General features: G+C 57.1%; 1 protein-coding gene across 1 annotated transcript in view; it reads right to left on the reverse strand.

The window, feature by feature from the left end:
* Positions 1-319: 319 nt before the first annotated feature.
* The window catches only part of LHX4 (LIM homeobox 4), a gene marked incomplete at its 3' end in the record, with an annotated part of 40,270 nt that continues 17,522 nt past the window's right edge, over positions 320-23,067 (reverse strand). Inside the window, exons 3-6 of the mRNA XM_080824469.1 lie at positions 7,911-8,113; positions 3,386-3,540; positions 2,902-3,073; positions 320-714 (exon numbers count right to left, since the gene is read on the reverse strand). Of these exons, the coding sequence (XP_080680595.1) occupies positions 320-714; positions 2,902-3,073; positions 3,386-3,540; positions 7,911-8,113 (925 nt within the window). The remainder of the gene's footprint in view (positions 715-2,901; positions 3,074-3,385; positions 3,541-7,910; positions 8,114-23,067) is intronic.

Genomic DNA, 23,067 nt, shown 5'->3' on the forward strand with positions numbered 1-23,067 from the left:
CACCTCGTGCTACCAAGCACCGAGCAGCCAAAGCCTGTAAGCAGGACGGGGGTAGGAAGCCACCAAGCAGCACCCTAGCGCTCTAGGCTCTGCGCCCCTGTGCCGTGCTCTGAGAGGAGGCTGCCTTCCCACTATCCCCCAGGGTAACAGGGCCCCAGCGTGGTCTGGTCTCTCGCCCGCCTAGGGATCAGCGGAGGACTTCCATTGAAAATAATGGAAATTCACATTGGCGCACTTTTGATCCTGAAAAGGCAAGTCTCTTTTGATCCTTGAAGATATTCTCTCAAGCCAGGACGGGTAGGGTGGGGAGGAGAGATGTTTAAAAAGGAGGATGATCCATTTCATCGAGCCAAGAGGCTGGGCTCGTGGGGAAGTCGGGATAGCCTACACTGCTTCCTGTGGAGATATCAGAGGTGGGTCCCCCAGCCATGGCTCTCAGCGTCTGGCTCACTCCCTGCCCCGCATGCGCAATGATGCCCAAATTACTGTCCACCGTGTAATCCAGCCCATTGAGCAAAGGAGCGTGGGATGGCAGGGACGATATGGAGGAGGGAGACTGGGGGACTCCATAGGGGCTCCCATCCCTCAAGTCCTGATAGGATTGTCCTGTCCCGTCCATGGAGAAGCTCCCATTCATTAACTGTCCGCCTGTAACGTCCCCCACGTTGCCATAAATCCTATTGGTGTGGCCAAGTTCTGAGAGAATTTGATCCTCTGTGGACAAAAGAACGGAGATTTATTGTCAGCCGCCAGGACTCTGGTGGTCCCTGTTCTTCACAACCTAGGAATACACGTGACCAAGAAAGGCGCCCAAGGGAGGCCGCTGCCTCACTGCCGGGCACGCGTCAGACGCCACCACCGTCCACCTGGCAGCCCGAGACTGACCCACGGAAGAAACACCCGCAGAGACTGCCGGCATGTCCCAGGAGGCTGGACAAGGGTCTGGTGAGTTCGCTGGTCCCATGTGGCTCACGGACTAAGCTACACTAAAGCATATGAATGCCTGAGCTTTGTAGGACATCCGTCAATGCCCCTTCCTTCAAAAATGGAAACTGCGTACTGACAGGACTTCATCTGAGAGCTTTCAGGCTGGGAAAAGTGCTTGGTTTCTTTGGTTGGGTAGGAAGACCCACGAGGGGCGGGTAGCTGAGGGCCAGTCTGGGGCTTGGACACAAAATCCTTCTGGTCTACCTGGAAAAGCGGTTCAGTATCGAAGGACTCGGTTTCTCTCTCTCTCGAATAAGCTCTTCCCTGGGGACAAACTAGTGGCTTGATGAAGGCACATGGGCCTTCTTGTTTCTTGAGGAATTTCATTAAGGGCTTCTAATGGAACCTGTGCTACCCGGAGGAGTGCATCTCTCCAACAGAGGCGAGCGGTTTTAGTCTTAAGAAAGAAGAGTTCTGTGGTTACCCAGAGAGGTCCATGACATGTCAACCTGGGGTCCCACCTGAGCCCAGCAGAAAAGAGCTACAAAGCAAGACGCAACGATCCAGCATGTTCCAGACGTTGGTTCTGGCAGCTCGGATCAGACTAAATGGCTTTCCTAACTCCACCAACACAACGGGAAGGGGAGCACAGGCTCTTGACCCCTTCCCAGGACCCCAGACGACAGACCTCCCGAGTGAGCGACTGTCCTCTCAGGGCACCACGCTCTGGCCGCCAGCGGGTTCCATCCTCTGCCCCACGAACTTCCTTCTCTATTCCCACCCTGGGCCCGTGCATCAGCTCCTATCAAGACTCCCCAGACCAGATGTCAACACCCATTCCTTCTACAACCTGCCCTAGGTCTGCCTACCCCTGCCCCACTACCCGCCAACTCCACCCAGACAATGAAAAGGGGGATAAGAGCTCATGCTCTTTAAAGGGGGGCAGAACGATGAAGCTCAGCTCCACTGGAAAATGGCCATTATCTGGCCTTTCGCCTACACCTGTCATTCCATACGACCCTCTGTGGGTGCCACAGGCTCCCTGTGGGGACAGTCACGACTTCCAAGTGCTTCACCCAAACACATCCACAGTCAGTTGTGTTCATCAAAACCCACAACAGCACTGAGATGGGCAAGGATGTAGTTGTTCCCCATTTGCAGATGTGGAAACTGAGGCTCAAGAAAAGCGAATCGATCTGGGAGAGCCACAACGGGCAACCAGATTTCTGAGCCACCCCCACCCCACCCACTGCCTACTGTTTCAATCCACCCACAACCGAGGACCTTCCACCGCTGAGGGCTCAGTAAAGGACAATAGTTATGGCTCTTTGCAAACAACCTTGGGATCCCAGACATGCAGCGATTTGCCATTTTGCTGACATACGGACTTGAATGTAGCGCATGCGGCAAAGCTTCTGTGCAGGGGGCGAGGATGGAGTGAGCGGTGGGGGAAGGGATTGTGGAAGTGAGACCCGTCCCCATCCCGCATGCGCTCACTGTGGTGCTTTCCCAGGGCAAAGGGCCTCCCGAGCGCGTCCTCCCTTCCACCAGGAGAGGAGGACGGGGGTTGCTCCAGGGGATCATGGGAGGAATGCCAGGGTCCCCCCAAAAGGGAGGGGAATGCAAGAGAGGGGCCAAGGACTGCGGCCGAGACACGGCTGTCTGCTCCCAGCTGCACGGGCCAGTGAGAGAGCCCCAGTCCGCAGGAAAGGAGGGGAGGTCTGGGGGCCCACGATCCTGGGGAACTCAGCTTCCACATTTCAGCAGCAGAGCTCTCTTGTGTCCTACTCCTCGTCCCGTCTGAAAGGGCCACTGCCACCCGCCCGCCCCCCTTCACTGCACGTCGCCGGGAAGAGCCTGGCTCCAGGAGGCAGTTGTCCAGGCCTCAAGAAAGATCCCTCCTGCTTGTCCAGAGCTACTGATTCCCGGGGGCCTTTCCTAAGGCCTCGGCCTCACGCCTGCAGCCCTGCTCACCTCGGAAGCTCAGCTCACTGTCACTGACCCCACAGTCCTCGGCGGAGCTCTCCTTCTCCTGCTTGCCTCCGGCCCGGCTCCGCTTCACGCTCTTGTAGAACTGTCCCCAGCGGTGCCGCCCCGCGTCCTTCTTCAGGCGCTTCTCCTTGGCCCTTCGGTTCTGAAACCAAACCTGCCACACGAGCAGAAGGGACCCACTCGGGGGGTGTCCGCCGCAAACCCAAGGCCCCCACGGGCCCCAGGACAGGTCGCTGGAGACACACTGAAGCGTCGGTGGAGCTGAGGGCGCGGAGTGTGATGTGCCCGCTACTCCCTCTGCCTACGGCTCTGCTTCCAGAAGCTTCCCCGGGTCCCAGCTCCCAGGGCACTCCCTGAGCCTCCCTCCTGCACAGCGTAGATGGCACAGATCACACCCCGGCCCGGCGGGAGGGCTCAGGCCTGGGACCCCCAGACGGCGGAGGCGGCCAGGGGTCTGGTGTCTCACCTGAACGACCCTCATGTCCAGGCCGGTCTCGGAGGAGAGCTGCTCCCTCACGTGCCGGGCGGGCTTGGGGGAGTTCTTGTAGGCGCTCTTTAGTGTCTCCAGCTGCTTCGCTGTGATGGTGGTTCTGGGCCGCTTGGCTCCGGCCTCGGAGTCGTCTGCAGGGAAGACCACACCTTACTGGGTTCTGCCTGCCCCAAGCATCTGGGGCTCATCCCCCTCCCTCTCCCCCTCCCCCTCTCCTCCTGCAGTCTCGCCCACCGTGGGCAGAGCCAGGGGGAAGAATGGGGAACGACCCCCACGGAGCCCACTCCTCACCACAGGCCTTCCCGAGTCACGGAAAAGTGAGGACAACAGTCCCTCGCTCAGCCCTGCTCCGTCCCCTGCCAGCCCAGCCACGCAGGGGCTCCCACCAGACGGAAGGGGTACGGTTCCGCGTGCCTTCGTCACGGCACACACTCTGGCTGGACGTCCTGGGAACAGCTGGGCGGTGAGGGTGCATGAGCCAGGGCGAATGACGTGTGCTCTGGGCTGCCCCCAGACACCTCTGCCCCTCCTGCCCTCGGGAGCCCCCCACTTCCCAGGTCCCTTTGCGGAGGCGACCCTGAGCCCAGAAGGGGTGACCAGCGCATTCACTAGTCATCTAAGCAGTGTTCGCCCATCATGGGTCAGACCCCGCTATGGGACGCACTGTCTGTTGAGTGGATCAGACACGGGGAGGGAAAGTGTCAGACAAGGGACGGGATGGCATCAGCGAGGGCCAGTGTGGCTCCACAGGCCTTGCTTAGTGCTCACTGTATGCCGAGCGGAAAACGAGCTGCTTACTCGGCCAGAGTCAATATTTTTTTGAAAATCACCGGTCTGAGGAGGGTTCAGGACAACGCACTGCCCGATCCCAGTCTTCCGTGGATTCTGAGCGGATAAGCTTGGAGTTCCCAGCGGCCAGAGGCGAAGACCCGGACGCGCCCAGGAACACACAGCCGGGGCAGACGGCTTATCTCCCCTCCCAGCACTAGACCTCCACCATTCTCTGCGGGGCACCCCCGAGTCCTCAGGCCGCCCCTGTGTCCCTGGCTCTCTGGGTCTTCTGGGTTCCCTCTCTGGGTCCTCTAAAATGTCACTGCTATATTCCTACCTTCCTTTCCATTTAAGAAAACCCTCTCTTAGGACCAATAACAGCCAACATTTGCTAAGCACCTACTATGTGCCTGGCGTGATCTGAGAACTTCATGTGCAAACAACCCTCACAACAATTCCAAAAGGTGTTTCTTGCACCTGGAAGACCTGGGTTGGGCCTTCTTGCTGAACGAGGGAGTGACGTGGGCCAGTCCCCTCCCCGCTCTGAAGCCCAGGGCACCAGCGCCTGCCCCGAGTGGGCGGCACATGGCCCGAGTCCGCACGGCAGTCACGCCCACAGCGGAGGGAGGACAAAGTGCCCAGTTGACTCCCCTTGGGCTGTTTTCTGCTCCGGCAGAGCCATCACTGTCCTCGATCCCCTGCCACCCGCTCCCTCTCGGGAGCCCTGCATCCAAAGAAAAAGGCTTCCAGAGCCACCACGGCAGAGACTGAGGAAAACCTCCAAAGTTCTCCACTTTAAATTCTATCGAAAGGAACCCATCCCTTCTGCCCCTATTTATACAGATGACAGGGGACAGCATTTGATGCCAATATGTAATAGTGCACTTTGAATACATCTCTACGGTCTTCGGATCTAAAATGTGAAATAATGAAACCAGCAAAAAAAATGTAATTCCTTAAGAACGTCTAATTTTTAGATAGGCCGGCCTAGTGATTTTAGAAACCGTTTTCACCGCGGCCACCGGGATCTACCCGCCATCCTGGGTTGGTGGCCCAGGGGCTCCGAACTGCTGTCTCCGTGCACAGGACTTTCTTCTTGCGATTATGGGGACTATTATGCTGTTATTTTAACATTCACTGTTATTATAATTTAAAATCTTTTTTATATCCTATAACAATGTCATCCAAGTATTCATTAAGTAGTGGTGGCAGGGCTCGTGCTGAAAAATGTACCCAAAAATCAATAACTTTGGTACGGAAGTTAAATGTGATAAAACGCTATGAAGAAGGCCAAGCGAGACCGTGATATCCTCGGCTGTTAATTTAGGAGAGAGCATTCTGCAAGGTATTAGAGATAGTGCTGAGAAAATAAAAAGTAGCATTAAGGCAAAGATACACTTCACCGGCTATGGATTTATGTGCTTCCAGAATACATCACCCCCCTCCTACTTTTTACATTAATTCCTATGGGAAAATTAGTCTTAAAATATGTTGGTTTTGAATTATGCAGGGTCTCCTAGCACTTGTCCCTGGCATAAAATGCAACCTCATTATATTGAAAATGCAAATATCCAGGGAGATGTAACAAATGAACAAAATCATTCACACTAAGGTACAAATAGCTGATATTAGGTCCTTTGTGTAGCCCAAGGGGAGGGAACTGTAAGCCTGAAAGAGGGTTTAGAGCAGCAAGGAGGAATTAAAACATACAAAGAACCAAATGTCCCAAAGCAGACAAAGGTCCCCGCCGCACTCAGGGCGCCCAGATTTCACAGGACGGACTGGCCTCTGCCCCACCGGCAGCCAGAGGCAGGAGGAAGGCGTCAGGAAAACTGTGTGACCTTTGGCTACCTGAAATCCTAAAGCGGATCCCACCCCGCTGTTGACATTCCTCCTCCTCGTGCCTCTCACCCTCACTCAGCCTCCCTTTCCACAGGCACCGTCCTGTGTAAACCTCAGGGAACGGCCCCATGTGGCAGGTGCTACTCCCCACCCCCCATACGGAGCTGAGAAGCCAAAGCTCAACCAGTTCCACAGCTGGCCAGGGGGCCCCCAAGTTAGTGACTGAGCAGAGATATCCACCAGCCTCTGATGCCAGGTCCCGTGCCCTCCAGAGGTCTGGTGCGGCACAAAGAATCCCCGGTAGAAGTGTTGGCTCCGTTGTCACTCTTGCCTCCCAGCTGGTCTCCCCCACCTCTTGAACCGTCCCCAGCAGAGGCGGGTGCCAGGCCGTGAGTGCCCAGGGTCTAAACAAGGCCTCTGAGGATGAGAGCAGCCGCCGGCCCGGAGGAAGGTCACACATTCTTAGTATCTCTGGGGATGGGCAGCAGAGTTCCAAAGGCAGCTTGGGATCTCCGAGCACATCTGCTTTGATGGCTTATCCCCGACAAGATGCCCTAATCTTCTCTGACATCATAATTGACTCCAAAGCAGCAGCATCGGGGGAGTTTTAAGGAACCAGAGCAAATGAATCCCTGAAGGCAAAGAGCCTGGGAATGGGCTTGCCGAGGCCCCCAGGAAGAGGAGAATGGGGACGTGAAGGCGTGTCCATCCCGAAAGGCCAGCACTGTGCGGGTTTTGGGAGAAGAGAGCAGGAGGCTCCCACTCAGGCGCCCCTGCAGTGGTGTCCTGCTCCCCTCCCACCTTCTCCATGTATGGATCAGATCTCTGTCACACGTGGGCATGGGGGCCCAGGAAAGATCTAGAAGGAGATGCATGAAATTGTTTTTGCTTTTTTTTCCCCATCAAGCCCAGCACCGTTGAAAGCTGCTTTTTGCAGTAACACCCTGAGTTGATAAAAACTCTAGTCAAAGGCAAATGACCTTGATGTTTGCGAGTCTGTGCATCTGAGATTCCCAGGTAGGGTTTGGCCAAATGCCAAATCTGGAGCCAAGGTGAAGGGCGCAGCACCTGGGGGCACAGCTGTGAGTGAGCCGCCGGAGGTGAGGCTCCAGGGGAGGGAGCTTGGCCTCCCTGCGGGGCCGCAGCCCTGTCTGGGTCCTGGAAAGGCCCCGGGCTGTTCGGGAGCATGGCCCTGGAAGGCCAGAGCAGCTCACCCTGGAGCCCTGACATCAGGGTCAGCCTTGGGGAGGTCTCCACACGGCAGACCCCGTTCAATAGACCGAGGGGGCTGGGGAGGGCAGGGTGGGCGGAAAGTTCTGTGGCTGACTGGAGTCTCTTGGAGTGTGAAGACTGACTCCTGCATCAGGGACTTCGGGAGACCCGGGGGGTCCTCACTCTTAAGGAAAGGGGAGACCCTGCCCTCGACAAGCCTGCAGTCTGAGAGGGGAAACAGAAGTGAGAGCTGACATAGGCCTCGCTCCGGCTCTCACCGACAGAAGCCTTGAAGTGTGGGAGCGCCAAGGTTCACGTGCACCCCAGTACACAAGACTGGTGAGAACCCGGTGTCCACGGTAGGCAGCGCCCTGTCCCAGGCCCCCTGCCAGACCAGGAGCCACCGCCACAAAGAGCACAAGGTCCTGACTGTTCTTCAGCCGCCGACTGATGTGGGGGCCAGGCCCACTCTCAGGCCCGTCACCCCACAGAGGCTGCGGCAAGGCCAGCCAGGGCTAAGGGATGGGGGGTGACGGGAACCGTCCCACAGGGGTCTGCGGAAGCTTCTCGGAGCGGGCAGGGTGTGCGCAGCGCTCCAGGGGAAGGGCGGCTCGGAGCCGGCAGGACACGGCCGAGGGCTCCGCCTAGACTGAGGTCAGCAGCAGGCCCGGCTTACCGTTCTGCTTGGCCGTCTCGTAGTCCTCCTTGCATACCAGCCGCCCATCCTCCATGAGGTAGAACTCGTCCCCCGTGGCCAGCTGCCGGTTACAGATGATGCAGGCGAAGCAGTGCAGGTGGTAGACGAAGTCCTGGGCCTTGCGCACCACCTGGGTCGGGGGGATGCCCTGCTGGCAGGCCGTGCATTTCGTGCCGAAGCGCCTGTCGGGGCAGCATGAAGGGATCAGAGCACAGTGTCGGGGGGACTGTCCCCCACTTCCCATCATATCAGCCCCTCTCCCACCCACCACTCTGTGCTGTCCATGCGCATCAAGGCCTGCGCCCCCCAGCCCCTGTGCTTACCGTCCCCTCGGTCCCTGGCTACCCCCATGGCTTTGCAGCCCGGGTTCTTTCACCACCAAATGAAGGGGCTGCATCAGAGCGAGTTTCCAGCGCCTCTTCCGACGCTGACCCGGCCCGGGCTCCCACCTGCCCGATCCATACGCCGAGTTCCCTCTGAGCCGGCTGCGTCAGCACCCTGGTCTGCAGCTTCCGGTGAGGCCTCGACGACCAGCCCCACCGGGCAACCGTGTGTGCTCTGGGCTGGTGTGCAAAAGGCATCCAGCGAACACCTACCTCTTCACGTGCTCCCACGAGGGGAGCCAGGAGACCCCACATGCCGGAGTCCACACAGCAGTCCTGGAGAAACCTGGCTATGGCAGTAAGAGCGGGGTTCTCCCAAAAGCTCCTCTCTCCTGTCTCTCCCCTTCGTCCCGCACGCCCCAAAGGCCTCCATGCCAGCCTCCATCCCCTTGCCATGCACAGCCCCTGGGATGCGCTGGTCTGAGGTGAGCCCAGGAATCTGCATTTTGCACACCCCGGCACCATTCTGGGCAAGGAGTCTGCAGACCTTGAACAGCGCTTCTTTGGCCCACTCTCTGGTCTACACCTTTCCGGACCAGCACTGAGGCCAGAGGAAGGCGCCTGCCCCCACCCTGGGACCAGGGCAGGAAGTGGGGAGAAGGAGACCCACTGAAAGTAGGGTCTAGTGGGATCACTGAAACCCCCTTCCCCATGCCATCCAGGTGGTCATAGAGGCCAGAGGGGAACCTGGGGCCAGTGTAGACACGGGTGCCGAAAGGGGGTGCTCCCCGGCAGGTGAGCCTTGCCTGCTTCGGGAGGGAGGCGGGAGGGATTGGAGAGGCAGGGGCAGAGTTTAAAACAGCAATCAACCTAATTATTCATGACATTTCACACAGCAGAACTTTATCTTCTTCAGGATGAAAGACTTCGCCTAATGGATCTGGGGAAGGTTTGATTTTAATGGTCCTTTTAACTAATGCTTATAGGCAGCCTGATTTCCCCTGAAAGGACAGTACATATTTCATCCACATTAATACCAAATAAATTAATTATGGTCATGGCTATCATGATGAATCCCAGATTAATGCAGAATGATGGGTCTCTTATGCGGTAATGATACCTGCTGGGGGGCGCCGGGGGCCCGGAGCGGGCGCGGCCAGTTGCTGTTTCGGGAGCTCCCCACCCAGCCACATGGTGTCACAGAGAGAGAAGTGGGGGGCTCCAAGTCTCGAAGTGTGGCTCAGGGGACTACTCTTCTGAGGCGAGGTCTGCGAAGAGTGTTGGGGTGTGAGGAGCTGGGGCGCCTGGCTCGGAAGGACCCCAGACCTTGGTGCGGCGAGGCGAGTGGGGGGTACAGGAGCAGGCCTCCGGCGCAGGGGTCTCCAGCCCACGGCTCAGCGTGGACTCTGCAAACTACCCCCGACTCATCCAGAATTGTGCATGATGAGGGGTTTCATCAGATTTTCAAAGGGGTGCAGGACCCAGAAACAGAGAGCTAACACTTGTTGAACGAATAGATCCGCTAATGACGAACCGCACTTTATAGAGTATGTACACGGAGACGGCTAAATCTGAGGGTGGAGAACAAAGCATACGGTCCATTCTAGAAAGTTCTACACCTCCCAGAATCCAGGTGAAACCAGGCTTCTTCCACAGCTGTTGTGTCACCGGGTCACCCACGTTAAAGAAGAAGGCAGGCAGGCACCCGGTTCTATCCCCTGTGAGTAGGTGCGTGTGTGTGCCTGAGGGACAAAGAAAAAAGAAGCCTGTGTGTGCATGTGTCTCTAGTGTGTGTTTTCAAAATGCCTGCAGTGTGTGGGTCCTCTCTAGGCCAATTCACAAAGCAAGTGTTAGAAACGAAATCATGCCTTCAGCACGCTCCCCGCAAGCCCTCTCACAGAAAACCCAAAAGTCCAGTGTCCACATCCTTTGCGGCAGGTGCTGGAGCACCAGCAGCTCCAGAGAAGAAGGAGGTTTTCCAAAAAGCAAGCCTGATCTTGTGGAGGGGAGGAGGGCTGAGGGGAGGCTCTGGAACAGAGGAAGGAGCCCCCTGGCAGAGGACCGCACATCTCCCCACGAGGAAGCAGACTGTGGCTTTCAGTAACCAGAAACCCGGCTGACACCAGAGCCCCAGAGACATGAAAGATAACGGGGGTATAAATTTAATCTACATACCGACAGTGATTCATGCGTAAGGGGGGCAAGTGCACAAGAAAAATGAAAAATAAATGGACTTTCCCACCAGCGTTTTTTAGCAATTGAAGCAATTTTCCTGATTGTGGGATTTATACCGATAGTAAGTGCGAGTTGCTCCTTATTACCTTTCTCCCCTGGAGCACAGCCAGCGGGACCCTCAACGAGGGGGCTGTGTGTACCCCTTTGACCCACAGGGCTCCCCCAGCTCGGCCCCACTCCAAGGGGCGCCCCTGCGACCTGCTGGTCAGAGCCAGTGGCCCCAGACTAAGGCACCGCTGTGGGGGTGTACACCCAATGGAGACACCGTCCCAGGACTTCCAGAGCTCAGACCAGCCCGAGTCACAGGGGAGACAGCCGTGCCTGGACGCCTAGATGACTTGTTCCACGGCAGGCCGTGATGAGACGGCCGTAGTTCAAATTCCCTGGTCCAAAACAAGGTCAAATGTGAACTTGGCCGCTGCACAGAGGGGCAATGTCTCAGCAACCTGACCACCGTTGAAGGATGCTGGGGTGGGGCAGAGCTGGATGCCAGCCAAGGAAGAGGTTTCTGAGGGATTCTCCAGGTCGGGGTACTACCAGGATGAAGGTGCCGCCTTCATCCTGCCTCCGGGACCTACGGTGTGTAGGGCCCTGCTCTCTCAGTGCACCTGCATCACCCTGCTCGCCAGAAGGACAGGCTCTCCGGTCAGCCCTGCCTGGCCAGGCCTCCAGGGACAGCGGGCCTCCCAGGGAAGGCAGTTGGAGCCGATCCAAGTGACAAAGAAAATGCAAGGAAGGACTTGCTAATGGCCCCCAGCACTTTCCTCCTCAGGCCAGCATCACTGGAAATTCTCTCCTCCCTGCCCAGCACACAGGAGGCAAGCACGGGTGCTGAGGGAAGGAAGGCGAGAACGCAGGGGTGCGCCTTAAAATGTGTGTCTCGATCATTAGGGAGGGACCAGCCCGGATCGTGATCCTGCTGCTCCCACCGAAAGCTTCGAGAAAGGAACAGAAACCGAACCGGGCTGCAGCGAGGCCGCCACTGAGGAAAACACGAAACTCTGCCTCCCACTCGAGCCGTCCTCATGCTCACTCCCCCACGGTCCCGCGCGTGCCCAGCAGCGAGGCGGGTGTTAGGATTCCTCCGCACAGACCAGAAGCTGAGGCTCAGATCCGGGTGGGGGCGGCGGCAGCCCACAAAGTCCACACGTGAGAACCGGGCCTGAGCTCAGACTTCTGACCACTCAGCGGGCACGTGGCAGGTGTCACAGGAGACGTCCCCTGGGTGGCCGGCCATGGTGCCCCTACCCTGAGAAGGGAACCGGGCAGAGGGGCATCCCCAGCTGCTCCGAGCCACAGGGCATGAGGCTCCCAGCCCTGCAAGGCAGGGGCTGCCCTGGGAGCCTTCCCCCTGGGGTGTCCCTCCGACACACCAACTGACCCTGCTCAGCTCCTTCCCTGCTTCTGCCCCAGGGGTCGGCATGATGGACCTGGGCGGCGGGCTGGGGAAATGCACCAGACATCACAGCCGACAGCCAGGAGCTGCCCCTGCCCTGGGAAGGGGGCCAGGCCTGTGTCCTCGGCCTCACCCTTGGCTCCCGGGCTCAGCCTGAGCTCCCGTCTGCCCATTTATCTGTCCACCCCTGCTGCTTTTGACAGGCCCGGTGGGGCCACTCTGCAGGCCCAGGACAAACCTGAGGGTGTCTGGTTCCTGCAGGAAGAGGGCAACAGGCAGGCCCTGCAGACACACCTTCTAGAAACAGATGCACGCAAATCCTATAGCACACCCTGATTTTAAGTCCTGTCTCAGGATGCCAGGGTCCACATTCTCGGCACCGAAATACGACTCAGGGAAGCACCTACTGTGTGCCCCTGTACGCACATCCTTGTGCTTATCCCTCCTCATGGTGGTCATTGCCAGCCCGACACCCCCCACCCCAGCCCCTGGCGAATTTAGCTCCTGTCCTTCCTGCCATCAGCTTGCTGACTTCACCGTCCACGCAACAGTCCTTCCTGCCCCTGCTCCCTCCATTCTTTGACCTCTTCCTCGGAAGGTCATGGCCTCTACTCTTGCTCGGCCGCTCTCTGCCATGGTCCACCCAGCTCCCTCCCCGCAGCGCTGACTCCCACCGCTCAGCTGAGGCCAGACCAGCTAATCCCTTCACTGCCCACAGGTCCTCACGCCCCTCCCACCCTGGCTTCCTCCTTACCCAGCAGGCGTCAGTCCGTCCGTCCGTCTGTCCATCCATCCATCCGTGGTCCATCTCATGAATCCCTCCACACACCCTCACCTCCCCAGCCTGCTCTCCACACTCAGCCGTCTCCACCCAGCACCTGACTGAACGCCTCCCCGACTCAGTTTAAATTTGTGATCGGAGACTCGAGAGGGCCTGAGGAGCCCCCCACACCTCCCAGGCCCCCCTCCCTCCAGCCCTGCATCTGCAGTCCCAGCCCACAGCCTCCCATTTCCCAGACAAGGCCCGCCATGTGCCCCCATTATCCCGCGCAGCCACCCTCTGTCCTGCCTTCCCTCCACCTCCTACCGAGGAGCCAACCATGCTCCTGTTCGAGGCCAACCGTCCACCCAGGCACTGAGTCCGTGTCTTCTTGCCCCATAATTATGATCAGTCCTCCAGCAACTGTCCCTTTCGCCCCCATATGATTAGTTTTCCGTATCGACTCGCTCTTCCCCAGCAGTGCACAAGCATGCTCTCGTGTCTGCCACTCCAAAAACCTCTCGACCCCACATCTCCCTCCAGCGACCACCCACTTCTACTCCCTGTATAGGGAAACTCCTCAAAAGAAGGGTCTACATGCAGAGTCTCTAATGCCCCCCACTCCCACTCCTTTCTTGAATCCACTCTGATGGCTAATTTTTAAAATAATTTTTAAATTTTTTTATAAACATACAATGTATTATTAGCCCCAGGGGTACATGTCTGTGAATCGCCAGGTTTACACACTTCATAGCACTCACCATAGCACATACCCTCCCCAATGTCCATTGATGGTTAATTTTATGCGTCCATTTGACTGGGCCGCGGGATGCCCAGATATTTGGTAGAACATTATTCTGAATGTGTCTGTGAGGGTGTTTTTGGATGAGATGAACCTATGAATCAGTAGGTTGAGGAAAGCAGGTTGCCCTCCCCATTGTGGGTGGGCCTCATCCAATCAGTCGAAGGCTTGCATAGACCAGGAAGGCTGACTCTCCTAAGAGTAAAAGGAAAGTCCTCCCACCTGACGTCCTTGAGCTGCCACACTGGCTTTTTTCTTGCCTTTAGACTTGAACTGAAGCATCAGCTCTTCTTAGCTCTCCAGCCTGCTGGTTTTTGGACTGGATTTTACACTATCAGCTTTCCTGGGCCTCCAGGTTGCTGACTGCACATCTTGGGGCTTCAGCCTCCAGAATCACAGGAGCCGATCCTTATAATAAATCTCTTTGTATTACACACACACTCTGTTGGTTCTGTTTCTCTGGAAAGCCCTGACAGAGACACACTCCAATCAGGGTACCCACCCACCAATCAACCCAAACCACCCTTGCCAAGGTCACCCATGACCCCAGCGCTGCAGACCCAGTGCAGACCCAGTGGTCAGTGGCATTGGCTCTCTCCCTTCTCCTTAGGACACGGCGCTCACTGCACTCACACGGTTCTCCTGGTCCTGCCCCTCCCCTCTGGCAGCCTCTTGCCCAGACCTCTCGCCTAATTCCAGACTGCTCTATCCCACTGCCTCCTCGGCCTCTCTGCTTGGATGTCCACAACCAAATTCCTGATCCTCCCTCAGAATCTGCCCCCCATCAGACAATGGGGATTTCATCCTTCTAGTGATTGAGGCCGAAAACCTTGGACCCCTGCACCCAGTCTGTCAGCATGCCTTGCTGGTACCACCCCCAAATTCAATCAGAATTGGACCGCTTCTGACCATCGGCAGCGATGCCTCCCTAGTTCAGACCACCATCACGCCTTGCCCACAACTCACGGCTCTCCTGGCTTCAGCCCTTCCCCCACACAGCAGTCACAGTGCTCCCACCTCGCTCCCCTGCTTGACACCTCCCAGTGGCTCCCCCCTGGCTCAGGGTCAAAGCCTAAGTCCCTTACTAGTCGCCAAGACCCTCCACGATGATCTAACCTCATCTCCTACCACTCTGCCTGCCCACTCGCCTAGCACCCTGGCTCTGTGGGCTCAGGATGGCTTCCTTCCTTGAGTTGGAATGCTCTCTCCCCAGATACCTTAATGGCTCACATCTGCATTTTTCGGCAGGTTGTCCCTCATGGGTCGCCTTCTCCAGGGGCATTCCTCGACCAGCCTTGCCCCGGATCCAGCACTTCCTGCTGCATCTCCAACAGACGCACCGCACAGTTCTTGTGTACCGTATCTCCACCGCCAGCAGGCGAGCTCCATGCAGCAGGCCCTTTTTCTGTTTGGTTCATCACCGAATCGAGAACCCGCAGCAGGACCTGCCTAGGGCACGTGTCCCGTGGGTAGTTGGTGAATAAACAGTGAGAACCTGTGCCGAAGGCATGCGGTAACACACATCCTCCATCTGGAGGAAACTAGTTCAGAGAGGGAGATAATGTGCCAGAGACCACACAGCCATGAATGGCAAAGACGGGACTGGTACCCAGTGCTCTTCCTTACATGGCCATGGGGAGGCAATCGGGGAGGGACTAGCCCCGGCCCCCGCCAGCCTCTGCCGGGGGAGGGAGAGGCTGCCACAGCGCAGTGCCCTGTCCCAAGGAAACAAAATACTGCATAACTTAATTTTATGCTTTAATTGCTTGGAGGTGATTTACAGCAAGCTGTATATTTTTTTTCCCAGCTGACACTTCCCTCCATGTATTTCTTTTATCCATCACCACACTTGACAGGTAAGTTGCTGATATTTACTGTTACTGTATGTACCAATATTTCCAACATCTATCACCACCCCAGCCATGTCACAGACACATAAAGTTCTGCCCACGAATGGTCAGCCTTCTCCAAAAAGAGATAGGGGTTATATGTGGAGAAGGCCTGATGCTAGAAAGTGTCAGAGCCTTGGAGAGTGGAGACACAGCCCCACAGCACACACTTACACAGACACCTCCCAGAGCCACTGGAATGGCCCCACAGTGCTCTGCCTTTTACTGGGGGCAGGGGAGCGCAGTTAATAATGCTTTTCTTGGGGCGCCTGGGTGGCTCAGTGGGTTAAAGCCTCTGCCTTCAGCTCAGGTCATGATCCCAGGGTCCTGGGATCGAGCCCAGCATCGGGCTCTCCGCTCGGCGGGGAGCCTGCTTCCTCCTCTCTCTTTCTGCCTGCCTCTCTGCTTACTTGTGATCTCTGTCTGTCAAATAAATAAATAAATAAAATCTTTAAAAAAAACAAACAAACAATGCTTTTCTTGTTAACAAACATTCAGTGTTCTTCTGAGATGCATCCTACCAGAAAAGCTTTAGAATCCGTGACCTAGTCCAGCCCCCTCATTTAACACAGAACAAAACCGAGGCCCAGAGAGGGGTAGTGACTTGTCCAAGATCACACAGCTCGTTTAGTGGTAGAAAAGGGGCTAGAGCCCGACTCTCCCTTTCTCTCAGCGGTGCTTCCCCTCCTTCCCTGCCGGGGGTAGATTCACTTCCCAAGAGGCAACGGACATCGGATCCGGACCCGACCCTCTTCTACAAGGGTCCAGCCCACCTCCCTTAATCTGGGTAAACACACGTCTGGCCTGTAGTCTCCGGCAATTTCCTGTGAGTGGTGTCATATGAACCATACAACAGGCCTCCCAGGTAGATAGGCCATTCCCTTTCCAGAGATGGGGACAGGCTGGGAGCTGTCGTCGTCTGGCCCCACCGCACTCCCCCTCCCGCCCACCCCTGCCCTGCAGCCACCTGACCCACTAACTCCAGGCTAATTCCTCTCTATGCAGTTGTTCGCTCACCTGACACCGATGCATCCAGTGGCAAGAGCCACCCGGGATGTCTGCTTAAAAGCAGACAAAGCACCCTGACTCCCGATTCCAGGCCCCGAGTCCGCAGGTCAGCAAGGCCCCCAGAAGGCCCCTGAGCAGCTGTGACACGGGCCCCTCAGAGAAGCCCCGTGCAACAGATGTTCTCGGTGCTCCCGTGGCCTCCACCCCTTGCTGGCTGACTCTCTAATCCCTCAAGCCCCCAGTGGTGGTGCGGTAGGCGCTGTGACAGACAGTGGTAGGGACACTCAGGGACAGGGGTCCTTCCAACCCCTCCAGCCGGACCGACCTGCTGCGCTGACACCGCGCTCCCACCCCAGGGCCCAACGCTGGTCAGGCCGGGCTTCTGGGGACAGGGCCCCTGGAGCCAGACCCCGACTCACACAGGCCCCTTGCGTGTGACCGCGGCCAGAGAACCCGCAGAGAGGGACCCCAGCTGGCGAGTGCTGGGCAGGGCGTTTCAGGAGCCCTGCCAGGGAGAAGCTTCCAGCGCCACGGAGGGGTGGCGACAGGCTGAGAGAGGGCACGGGCAGTGGAGACAGAAAGAGAGGGCATGTGGGAGCTGGGAGCGTGACTAAGCACCTGGGATGGGGGTGAAGGAGAGGGAAGGTGGTTGAGCCCCAGCAATGAAGGGACCGGGCGCCACCGCTGTTGGCCAGTGTCCTTTCCCAGGGTGAGGAGGCAGCTCCACGCGTCCCTCTTTGACTGGGCACCCGCGCCCCCGGCCTAGATGCCAGCTGACTCGCAGGCTGATTTGCAACCCCCTGGTTCCAAACAGATTCCCCAAGACCTACAAGTCTCTGGGATGCAGGTCCCACAGATGTCAGGAGGCTTCCGCCCCAGGCTGGGCTCCGGGAGGCGGGGCTGGCACAGCTAAGGGGGGCGCTGAGGGGGCAGGGGCGGGCAGATAATCCACAGACTCATCACGGCCAGATCTACAGCCTCGGGTCCCAGGGGGAGCTGCTCCGCTAAGTAATTGCTTCTGCCTTGATTACAGGCCGTCGCAAATGACGGTGGGCCTGGTCCCACCAGTGTGTTTGACTCTTACAAATGTCCACATGCACAGACACTATCTGGATCATCTGATCGTTACCTTAAAAGGTTTAATTTGCTTAGCGAGGGAATTAGACTATAAACTATTAAGAAATTATGGAAAGTCACACGTCAAAGAGACCCTCCCCCTGTGGGTTCCCTAAGCACATTTTGCTAGAGAGCGAGAGCGAGAGAGAGAGAGAGAGAGAGAGAGAATGTGTGTGCGTGTGTGTGTATGTGTGTGTGCACATGCATCCACACAAAGGTGTGTAGTTTCCAGAGATAACGCTGACTTGACAAGAACCTTGTCAAGTTGACTGGACCAGCAACCAATCCCAGAGGTGGCCTCTTCCTGGGTTGACAGAGTAAAGACTGGCTAGAGGCGGTCACACAAGCACAGGCTGGGCCCCCCCATCCCCTGCAAGAGCTGGGACCCCTGCTCTGGAAAGTGAGGGCTTCGGGCACAGCCACAGAGCTCTGGACCACACAGGGAGGGATCGCACCCTGGGCGGGGTGGGGGGGGGACTCACGGGGGCTCCTGGCACCACCCCCACACCCACAGGTGTTCCGATCACCAGACCTGACATTGCCGCTGGACACAGGCCACGCCTCCCACCCCCTCAGGACCCCCACCTCGCCTGCAGCCTTTTGTAGCCTCTGCCCCCAGGAAGGTCCTTCTCTTTCTTCCCCACATACATCCACCATCACGACCTTAATAAAAACAGCCCCTACTAATGATGACACCCAGCACCTCATCTTACTCAATCCTCAGAACCCAGGAAAGTGGAGATGTTCATTCCTCTCCCCCTTTCGAGGCAGGAGATGGAGGCTCTGGGGTCAAATGTCCCGGGTCACATGGGGGTGGGATTCAGCCCCTCTGGGAGGCCCCCCTCATGGGACGGCTGAGCGTGGGCCTCTGCCCACATGACCTGATTTCCTGGGGGCATCTGCCCGGCTGAGGGATGGAGGCCCTGGTCACCAGAGCGGTGATGGCGCCAAGGTCACCAGTGAAGACCAGGCCGGAGCCAGTGAAACCACCCTGCATCCTGGCCAAACGCAGAGCGTGCTGGGGCTGAAACAGGCTGTTCTAAACTGCTGGGATAAATCAGCATCTCCGGGCTCCCAAGGACGCCGCTTACCTGCCCTTGGCTGACAGCCTCGCTCACTGCCTGGAGATTGACTGGCTGGGGGAGGGGCCCATGAGGAACGGTGCCTACCACCCTGCCTGGCTGGGGACCAGCCCACCCAGCCTCCCACTGACAAGCAGCTTTCTCTCCCACTGGGTCTCCAGCAATGACCATTGCTGCCCGCTGTGTAGATGAAGGCCTCAGGGGCAGGAAGACACCCCCAGAGACGCTGGAACTCCCTGGAGTGGCAGTCACTCTCAGAACTTGCCTCGGATTGTCCCCTCTAGTCCCCCTGTGGCAAGTGAGCTCACAGGTGCCACAAGTCTGGAATGTTCTGGAAAGCTATGCTTTACCTAAATGCTGCTCTCTGTGACCCTGTCGCTGTGTTTGTCTTCAGATTGTAATCACTGCTGGTTTGTTTCCCAAATCTTCATGCAAATCCCCAGGCATCTTTGGCCCCAGAGCACTGAAGGGTGCCCTCCCCACTCTGCCAGACTACCCTCCCCCCTCTCTGACGTTAAATGTCATCTCAACAGGAAGGTCTCCAAGCTGGGGGCTGGGAAGGGGGAGGAGTACAGTGCTGTCCCAGTACAGACCTAGCCCCGAGGGACAGCTCTGACAGCCCAGCCTTCCAGGGCTGTAGGTCAAGTGGCCACACATCAGGGCCAGAAACCCAGACACTGATCAAGCAGCTAGCATCGAGCTGGACGTGGTTTACACGCTATTTCCTTCCCGTTTCGCAACAACTCTGCGGGTTACCAAGAGCATCTTGGAACAGATAAGGCAATGACGTTCAGAAAGCCCTAATCACTTGTTTGCTGACAAACAGCTAGTTCAAGACAGGACAGGAATTCAGCCGAGCACCGTCTGGGTTCACCAAACCACTCTGTTCATAAAATAACTCCCTTTCATGAAATGTTCTTGCATCCAGGGCTGTTAGGATAGGCGCCATCAGCATTCTTGCTTTTTCTGAAGAGGACACTGGGGTTCAGAGATGTTAAGGAACTTGCCAAAGGGCGCCCAGCTGATGCCGACCGAGTCAGTAATTGAACCAGTTGCCGGAGCAAAGAACCTGTGCTGTTCACTGTGCTCCAGAGGCCTCCCAGGACCCGATCGGACACGAGGAGGGGACCCAGAAGCTCTACTCCCAGGCTGCCGCACCCCCCACCCCCGGCCGTGGTCTCTTGGCAAGGAGATGGGGGACCTGAGACAGGCAGGACACACAGTCCAGAAAGGGCCTGATTAGAAAACGCAACACAAGTCGCTGGCTCCTCAGCTTGTGATTCTATTGTAGTAATAGCCTTGGGACCACTGTCTTAGTCAACTCACTGCCTCTTCTCTGGGTCTCAGAATTTTATTTCCTCTGGAGAAAAGCAGCCAAAGACCCGAGAGGCAAAACAAGCAAACAACAGCAAAAGTCACCCAAAGTTACTGAGCAAGACAGAATTCAACAGCTCCAAGAGGAAAATGCGACAACCACAGAGTACAAGCTTCCAACAGTCCTTCTTTCTTTGTCTGGGCACACATCAACATCGCCCTCTGCTGTCAGCCTCCAGTATTACCGCATCTCCTGGGCTGATCTCCCCCCACCTCTGAGGTTTTACACACCTCCAGCTGGGCACCCTTCACATACAGTCCTGATTCAGAAAACTTCACACAGAATAAAGGATACCCCTTAGAGTGGTGCAGAGCAGTGGCCCTGCCCCTTTCTATGGGAAAAGAGATTTAAAATACTGATTCTGAAGCTTAGTACCAAAGAAGGGGTCAGAAAGGTCCAAGCCCCCTGAGCAGGGCTATGGGGCAGGTATCAGAAAAGGACAGGGATTTGTCTTTCTTTTTTCTTTTTTTCTTCAAGGAGCACAGAGAAGAGAGTCTCCCTGGCTCTGAGCAGGCCTCTTCTGAATCCCACAGCTGAAAGATCTGAGGTCTGGCCGGTGAATTCAAGTGTACGGCACCCGCCTTCCCTCCTGCAGTCCCGTGTGGGACCAGGGAGGGACCTGAGGCTCCAGTGCCTGCTCTGCCCTCCAGCCCTGCCGTGTGCTCTCTCTGCTCACGTGTCCCCTGCTGCGCCATCTGCCAGCAGGTGCCTAGTGACTTTTAGTGAACAGTCACAGGGAGCAGCCCACCGGCTCTGCGGCCAAGTTACAGGCTGAGCGCCAAGGGGACAGCGGTTCCCAGACCCTGGGGGTGGAAGGGGAAGCCAATCCGACCCTGGAGGACTGAGTCCCTCTGTGTCCTCCCCTAGGACTGTGACGGGCTCCACCGAACAGCCGCAGTCCTGAAGAGCTGTGTGGGGCCTGACTGCCTGCGGAGCCAAGTGTCCTCCCTGAGGGCCTCGGAGCGGCCCGATCTGCAGGTCTCAGTGACCCTCCATCAACAGCACATCCAGCCCTGGGGGTGGGGGGTCATTTTATGAAGCAAAGCAGTCCTGGGGGACGAGGAGAGTAATTGTGACTAAATCACAGGCCTGGGGCTCCGTCGGTTGGAGGTCCGACTCTGGACTTTGGCTCAGGTCATGATCTCCGAGTTGTGGAACTGAGTGTCTCCCCACCCGCCACCCTGGGCATGGGGCTCCATGCTCAATGGGGAGTGGGCCGGACTCTCTCTCCCCACTTCTGTCCCTCCCCTCACTTGCACACTACCTCTAAAATAAATAAATACATCTTTAAATAGATAGATAGACAGCTAAGTCACGGGCCTATGCATTTCCCAGGCATCCTGGGCCTTCACAACTCACAGGACAGCATGTGAGGGACAGAAGGAACTAGTCAGCAAACAGGCTGTAAGTTCACTATGGGATCTACTCTTCGTGGCATCAAACCTAGTGACAGTTTGTGGGCAAGGCCGGGGGCACAGGCCATGCCGGGGACAGAAAAATGGAAAAATAAATCTTCCCTTGAGCCAACAAGGAAGATGACACAAGTCAGGAGGCGTGAGCAAACACAAGACAACTCACACTAGTCACGGGGAGAGAGAAGGGGCAGGTGGCCACCTGCGGAAGAGCGGGACTCACAGCCGGGGAAGGATGGGGAGACCTCGAGAGGCCAGACAGACTTCATCTCTGCAGGACAAACTAGCCTGGGTCAGGGCTTGCCTGGGAAAGGGGGCAACCCACTGAGGGGCATCAGCACCCAAGAAAGTGGTGAGGTAGGACTAGAAGGGAGTCGGGGTACAGGGCTCTGACGGCACAATGCATCTGGAATATTCTGTGGGTAGGGGGGCCCTGCTGAAGGAGCTGGCGGCCAGGGTCAGCTGTGAGGTTGGATGCTGTCTGGTGGGGAGGCCTGTGGGCTAGAGGAGATTGGAGGTTGGTCACGAGGTTACTGCGAAGCAGTGCTCCAGGAGGACCCAAATGAGGGCCATGGCACAGGGAGGCTACGGAGGCAGGAGGGCAGGGCACTGGCCTGAGTGAGTAACCGTCATTGTTACTTCTAGTCTGGGGCTGGTGGCTCATCGGGCTGTGCTAATCCTTCCCTAGCCTGCACCCTGGGGCCCCTTCTGGGTTTAAAGGGACCCCTTTACTCACTACTTGTCTCAAACCCAAACCTACACTTGAGCTGCTATCCCCTCCTTTCCCCAAACCAAGAGCCAGCTAGTCAAGGTCTGAACCCCAGGGAGGGGCTCGAAGGAGCTTCTCTGTGAACAGAGTCCTGCAACGTGATCCTAATGGGTTTTGCCCGCACCCCAGCCAGTGGTCTGAGCACCTACCCTGTTCCCAGCTGGGCAAGAAGGTCATGTCCCTGGGCTCACTGAGGCTTCCCAAAGGTACACAAATGGGGGGAGGATGGGGCCCAGACCCTGGAATGCAGCTGACCCAACCCCAAGGCCAGGCCCACCCACCTGCATTCTCTTGCTCTCTCTCTCTCTCTCTCTCTCTCACTCACACACACACACAGAGGGAGAGAGTGGTTTATTTTTGGCCAAAGTGTGATGGTGCCCATGAGTGTTGCCTGCTCAACACAAGCCATGGGGCAGAGGAAGCCCCAGTAGAGACCACTTTCATCTTTAATGTGCTTTTCAACTCCTAATGGGCAAAAGAAATTTGAGAATCCTCAGAAATTCAGACCACTTATTCCCTGAAGTTAAACCTTGGGAGGATTAGGGAGAAACATGTCCTGTCTCCAGGAATGGCATCTCTCCCCCTTTGCCCTCCCTTTGTGCAGAACACACCACCTTGGAAGGATGCACCCCTCCTCCCTGAGGCTTGCTCATTTGTGCCAAATGTTTGCGGGCTTTGATAAGCCTCCCCAGCAGTCCTGTCCCCCTCAGCGCAGCCCATGGGCCACCCCCACGGGGCTCGGTGTCACTGCCTGACGACTCCCTCCTCCTGGTTTTGGCGTCGCTGCTGCCATCTGGTCCAAGTGAGCTGGGGCCCCAGCCTCAGTGCCTTGGGTAATAGGTTCCAGGAGGAATGTCCCAGACTAAGTGCCACAGAAAATAACTTCTAGGAAGTCCCCTCACCGTGACCAACAGGATTGTTGCTGATGGATCGAACTCCAGAATGAATTGAGGCCAGTCTTCAAAGCTA

This window comes from Martes martes, assembly GCF_963455335.1.
Source record: "Martes martes genome assembly, chromosome: 15".
NCBI classification, from domain to species: Eukaryota; Metazoa; Chordata; class Mammalia; order Carnivora; family Mustelidae; genus Martes; species Martes martes.